The sequence below is a fragment of the Henckelia pumila genome, unplaced genomic scaffold (assembly GCF_033568475.1).
Source record: "Henckelia pumila isolate YLH828 unplaced genomic scaffold, ASM3356847v2 CTG_461:::fragment_3, whole genome shotgun sequence".
Lineage (NCBI taxonomy): Eukaryota > Viridiplantae > Streptophyta > Magnoliopsida > Lamiales > Gesneriaceae > Henckelia > Henckelia pumila.
Genome location: NW_027331831.1, coordinates 6,604,384 through 6,611,161, shown reverse-complemented (window position 1 = coordinate 6,611,161; position 6,778 = coordinate 6,604,384). Strand labels below are relative to the sequence as shown.

The following is a 6,778-nucleotide window of genomic DNA, read 5'->3' as shown; positions in this document are numbered from 1 at the left end:
CATACTCTCCTTTATTCGGGTCGGACATCAGATTTTCCATCGAAATTCGGAGGAAATTGTCATCCCTAACTTAATTGGGTTCGTTCCTCGAAAATACTGGGACCATACAACCAGTGGCGGAGCCACATTAAAGCCCGGGTGGCACAATTTTTTTTTTTGAAATTTTTAATATATTAATTTTTAATAATTTTGGATTAATTTGATATTAGTCCGGGTAGCTCGATTCAAAAAATTAAAGTATTGAAAAATTTAAAATTTTAGCCCGGATAGATTGATATTTCTAGCTCCGTCATTGCATACAATCACATGTCCACGTGCAAGCGTATGGAACACACAGCTCAGCAAGATCTTGTGCATTGCGACGTTGATTACAAAAATTTCAATTATACAATCTCACCAGTCAATTTTATAAAACATATTTAACTCAAATAAATTATCTGTTAACTCTACATATTTTTAAATGTATTGCAAATTATGCTTATGTACCGTTTGAAGTTAAAAATAAAATAATTTTATAAAGATAAATAAATCTAATGTGATAAAATAAATAAATAAATAATGTTAATTAATATAATATTTGATTCGATTGATAAACAATAATTTGTTTGATTTAATTGATTAAATTTTAATAAGATGATATATCAGATTTTTTTAAAAAAAAATTAATAAAATTTGAATAATATTATATATTAAAAGTAATATAATAATTTAAATTTAATAATTTGATTGATGTAAAATAAATATTTAATGAATGATAAATAATAAGACCCATGAAATTGAATAAGATATATGAAGAGTAAATTAAATAATTAAATAATAAAACAGGAAGTAAGAGCGTTGCACAATTTTAAAATTAAAAAAATATAAACAAAGGAAATGTCGAGAATGAATCCACATGAAAATTAGAAAAAAGATCAGCGCACCTCTGAATTGCATAACGTGCCAAGTTCTCGTACACAAATTCCAGTCCATTTCAAGAAGACAGCAGCAATGGCCGCGGCGGCTAACAGCGGCATGATAGATTCACTACGGCAGATGCCGTACGAAGCAACGGTGCGGCTGATGCTGGCTTCCCTCGAGCGCAATTTACTCCCGGACCCCGTCGTCAGACGGCTCACTCGCATCCTGCTCGCCTCCCGCCTCCGCCACCACTACAAAACCTCTGCTTACCACAACTTGTCCGAAATGATCGAGTTTGCGCACTGTAAATCTCTCAACTTTGTGTGTGTGAGAGCTTAATTCTCTCCATGAGTGCAATACTAGTGATTGATGATGATGTGTGTTTTCACTTGATATACATGACAGGATATGAAGATTTTTGATAGCATTGTATATATATAGACTATTCAGCATTCGTGCAGTCTTCAGCTGGATATGGCTAACGTGATTGCATCTTTATTTGGGTTTTTCGAATTCTTGCTCTGCATATAAATTTTCAGCTGTCCAATCAATTATGACCAACTCGTATTCGACCACCAAAAATGGGTACCGTGTTTTTTTTATGCGAAAAATAAAAAACCACTAAAACCCGGATCGGTATGAAGTGGGCAGGAATGGTTCGGCTGAAAATTTCTATATATGTATGAATATTTGCAAAAGCTAATGGATCTCTTCTTTAATTCAGCGTTGAGAGAAATGCCTATAGCAATCAAGACGGAAAGGCCAAAGGATCAACACTATGAAGTTCCGACATCTTTCTTCAAGCTTGTTCTAGGGAAGCACCTTAAATACAGGCAAACATGTTATGCAACTTAATTATATTTCTGCTTTAGTAATTAACAAGGTGTCCAAATTCAGCTTACGGCTATAATATTTATTTTTTTTAATCATAATGGGCTTTATGCTAAAGCATTTGAGAATTCATGATGCTCTTCTGTGAGCTGATAAGTATATATTGCTGGATACAGCTGCTGCTTCTTTCCGGACAAGACGAGCAGCTTGGAGGATGCGGAGAAGGCGATGCTAGAGTTATATTGCGAGAGGTCGCAACTAAAAGATGGTCTCTCTGTTCTTGATGTTGGCTGTGGCTGGGGATCACTTTCTCTATACATAGCTCAGAAGTATCCCAATTGCCAGGTTACGGGGATTTGCAATTCGACTACCCAGAAAGCCTATATTGAGGTGAAATGCCGGTATATTCCACACTCATTCTTTGGCCATCCAGATCCTAAGTTTAGTATATGAATGCCTGATTCACCAGATGTAAATAAAAGTTGGGATCGAAATAGTATATTTGGGATTGATGTTCATCGTGTGGGTGAAGATCAACGTGATCTTTTTTGTTCGTGTTACTTACTGAACAAAAAGCATGCTTAGAGAGGAATGAGGATCGGCCTGACTACCATTTTCTATCACAGGGAGCTTCAGCTGCAGAACGTCGATATAATAGTTGCAGATATCAGTACATTCGATATGGAAGCTTCCTATGACAGAATATTTTCCATAGAAATGTTCGAGGTACTTACCTTATTGGTTCAATCTATGAAATGGGAATTTGCGTATTCTTGGCACCACTAATGAAATATTTTGTCCATCTGAAACAGCACATGAAAAACTATCAAGATCTTCTGAAGAAGATCTCCAAATGGATGAAATCAGACAGTCTTCTGTTTATCCACTATTTTTGCCACAAAACATTTGCATACCACTTCGAGGTATCGATAGTCTGTTATAAAAGTACTACTTCCTTTTTGTGTGTGTGTGTTTTAATTTGAGAAACACATTTACGTATTCACTTTGCAGGATGTCAATGAGGATGATTGGATTACTAGGTACTTCTTTACCGGAGGTACAATGCCCTCGGCAAACTTACTCCTCTATTTTCAGGTGATCTACCAATTACAATACGTTGATATTGATGGGGGCTGTCATGGAATGGTGGTCCTTTTCGCGAATCTTTATTCGATTTATCATATTTGTCTTGCTTAGAAGTAATTCAAATCAATGAACTTCACTAATTTGTCTGGTCTTTCAAGTATCTTACATATATATGCTTGGTCCCTTTTCTTGACCCTATACTGGATGGACAGGATTGATTATTGATATGATTCAGCAACGTCGGCTTATACGTTTATCCTGTCATGTATGATATAAAGTTACCTATAAGCCCAAGTTGGGGATTGATAAATCCTTAATTAGTGATTTGCTAATCAAACACTGGCTATATGTGAATGATGAGATTAGTTTATATGTCAACTTTCCGGCATAAAATCCATATATACAGAGGAGCAGTTTGTGTTGGAACTGATTTTTTCCATCAGAAAGAACAACTTTTTTCCCTTTTTCATTTGAAAGTAGCACTTGTCTTAAACTTCATGATTTCTTAATGATGCATCATGTATTGAAATTCCAAGTTCAACCAGTGTAGAGTTTATAACTGGTTTCTGATGGCGTTTCCCGTGCAGGATGATGTGTCTATTGTTAACCACTGGCTAGTGAATGGCCAGCACTATGCACGCACCAGGTAAGTATGAACTATGTTATACTTCACCTCATCAGAGCAATGAGCATGCTTATGAAACTGAAAATCAAACTGGCCAACTTGATGGTTTTAACTTGTCTTTGTTCGTGGGGTCGATTTGTTGCATCTGTATCTTGAGTGCTACTATGTAATAGCTAAGAACAGAACATCTGGTTGCAGTGAGGAGTGGCTAAAGAGAATGGACCAAAACTCCACGGCCATAAAGCCGATAATTGAATCCACTTATGGAAAGGATTCTGGTGTCAAGTGGACAGTGTACTGGAGGACATTTTTCATCGCGGTCGCGGAGTTATTTGGCTACAATAATGGAGAAGAATGGATGGTCGCACACTTCCTTTTCAAGAAAAAGTAAAGGTACCAAGTCACCTAAAGTGTGTATGTACTATGTACTACTGAGTCTGATCTATGATAACATGAATTCCCCTGTTATTTGAGACTTTTTCAAGTGTAATGCTGATTGCAGTCTGCAGATACTGATCATTGTTTATCGGCACGCATTGTTGGACTTGGTTGCCTATGTATGGTGTTGAAAATCGAATTCGCCATACATATTTTCAGTTGATTTCATGCATGAGTTTGTTATAATCGGACCTCTTGTTTACTCATAAACTCGGTGTTTGTTTTTTTTAATATTAAAATAACCCAAGAAGAATATCATGAGAAATCTATGTTTTTTGATGTTTTAAACGATTACATTGCTCCAAACACGCAAAATTATTATAAAAATCACAAAGTCAAAATACTAAAACGTGTAAATAAAATAGTTTTTCTGGGAACACGATGCGTGCATGTATATTAAATTTATTTTGTGTTTCATAATTTTGCAAAAAAAAATTTATAGTATTTTATTCGGATGTGATATTTATAGATTAGATAAAGTTTTATTGAGATAGTTCAATATTTGAAATATAGTAAAAAGAAGTTGTAGAAAAAAATCGAAGAAATATTATGTACGAAAATTACTAATAAACTAACACCAACAAAGTTAAATAACAAATATGACGAAGGTTAAAACACTAAACAAATTTTAGAGTCACATTGACTTATCAATGTCATTTAATATGAGATACTAAATTTAATAGTATAATATAGAATTGTATAAATATTTTAATCAATTAATAAAAAATTAAAAAATCATAATGGAAACCTTTAATTTTGACACAATGTCTATATATTTATTATATAAAAAAATAATTTGCATGCACCCTATATCCCTATCACATGCAATAAGTAGAATTTGATCAACAATAATAAAACGGGTATAATCGATATTAATGTATTGCATTATTCAGCTATGCAAATGATATGGGAATTTGAAAATAAAGTTAATTACGGTAAATCGGAAAAAATTGTAGGAAAGATACTGGAGAGAGAATCTCAATTACTTGATCAGAATCTTCTAGATAATTCACAAAATAAAAAAGGCGGAAGCTAATTCTCTGACCAGGAAAATTAAATTAAATTCAAGTACACAAAAGGCGAAGAGTAAAGTTTCAGGAAGCATCCAAACGATGTCGTATCTGCTGCCGCACCTTCACTCCGGATGGGCCGTGGATCAGGCTATCCTCGCCGAGGAGGAACGCCTCGTGCTCATACGTTTTGGTCACGATTGGGATGAAACCTGTATGCAGGTGATTTTTCGTGCTATTTTTTATTTTCATCTATTTATTCAGATTAGTTTGAAGTTGCGAAATTTCTGTTTGATTCGCCCGGTTGGTGGGTATATGTGTCTAATTGGAATTAAATTATATTTTGTGATTTGATCTGTGTAATTACATCTCTTAGGGTTCAGTGATTGGAATCGATTTGGGTTGGTTGAGATGCTGGAATTTGGTTTTAGACTGTTTCTTGAATTTTCTTGTTTATTTCGTGAATATTTTTTTAGCTTAGCCGAGATCAGATTCAACTGATTGCATCATATTGGAGGTTTATTATTGGTTTTGGGAATGACAGTGGCCAAACGAACCTGGGGAGATCATTTGCTCCCATTGAGGCAAAAAAAATTAATTTTTTAGGGTTCTAGATGTACTCGGAGATTTTTGTGTTTCTTGTTGTGAAGTTCTAATGAGTTGAGTAGCTACAATCAGCTGGCCTACCAGTTCAATTAGTGATCGTATAGATTGTTTATGATTGCTTATGTACTGTGATCACCCCATGTTGGATAGTTACCAAACTAAGGCAAGATGTGTCCTGCGTAAGATGAAACTTGAGGTTTCTGTATATTCCTCGAAGTTCGATTGATAATATATTTGCCCTTCAGTTAACAGCAACTTGTTTGTCTAGTTATCAGGCTTGATAACCTAGCCCTATCATTTGAAGTTGCACTTGGATTGAAATATCTGATTTGGATGGAGGTATCTGATAGGTTTGATAATCCTATCCATATTGTCTAAAGTTGTACTTGGATCGCCAGATTTGATTTGGAGTTAGTTATCTAATTTGGAAAAAAGATTTGAGGAATGAGTTTCAAATGACACCCACGATATTTAAAATTTACCACAGTTACAGTTGAAACTTGAAATTTCTTTAACTTAATATAGAGTATATTTGAAATTTCCTTGATTTTGTCTTTCCAAACAACTGAAACAAGTCAAGGTTACAGTTGAGCTCGATGAACTTGATCTCAAGTTTTCTAGCGTCTCAAACCAATGAAATTTATAAGCTCGATTCATTTACATTTCTGGTTGCATATATGATTTTAGATCTTTTAATTTTAATTGGTTGTTTAATTATACTTCCCAGATGGACGAAGTGCTGGCTTCAGTTGCTGAGACGTTAAAGAACTTTGCTGTCATTTACTTGGTAGATATCTCAGAGGTGCCTGATTTCAACACAATGTATGAGTTGTATGACCCGTCCACCGTCATGTTCTTCTTTAGGAACAAGCACATTATGATAGACCTTGGCACTGGAAACAACAATAAGATTAACTGGGCTCTAAAGGATAAGCAAGAGTTTATCGACATTGTTGAGACCGTTTATCGTGGTGCTAGGAAAGGCCGTGGTCTTGTCATTGCACCAAAAGATTACTCCACCAAATATCGTTATTGAGAATTGTGGTCAAATTTCTGCCTTGTCATTCATTATCTGGATGAGATTTAGATTTGCAGCATGTTGCATTATGTGGCCATCCTCTCCTAGTTGACTGATTGTAAGTCGTATTGCTCAAACCAATTATATCGAATGACTCTATTTTAGCTCGTTCTAGATATCATCCCAAAAATGTTTGTCTCGTTGTTATGTATGCCGATGAATGTCATGTTTTATATATGTGGATGAGCATGCAATTCTAACGTA

General features: G+C 34.9%; 2 protein-coding genes across 2 annotated transcripts; both read left to right on the top strand.

The window, feature by feature from the left end:
* The first annotated feature begins 912 nt into the window (after nt 1-912).
* On the top strand, nt 913-4,043 carry LOC140872158 ((S)-coclaurine N-methyltransferase-like). The gene is made up of 8 exons (XM_073274940.1): nt 913-1,204; nt 1,625-1,733; nt 1,908-2,132; nt 2,358-2,457; nt 2,544-2,654; nt 2,743-2,826; nt 3,405-3,463; nt 3,641-4,043. Exons 1-8 carry the CDS (start codon nt 991-993, stop codon nt 3,831-3,833), a joined length of 1,095 nt encoding a protein of 364 aa, XP_073131041.1. The 5' UTR covers nt 913-990; the 3' UTR covers nt 3,834-4,043.
* An 869-nt stretch (nt 4,044-4,912) lies between these two features.
* LOC140872217 (thioredoxin-like protein YLS8) lies at nt 4,913-6,778 on the top strand. Its single transcript, XM_073275015.1, has 2 exons — nt 4,913-5,112; nt 6,224-6,778. Exons 1-2 carry the CDS (start codon nt 4,993-4,995, stop codon nt 6,530-6,532), a joined length of 429 nt encoding a protein of 142 aa, XP_073131116.1. The 5' UTR covers nt 4,913-4,992; the 3' UTR covers nt 6,533-6,778.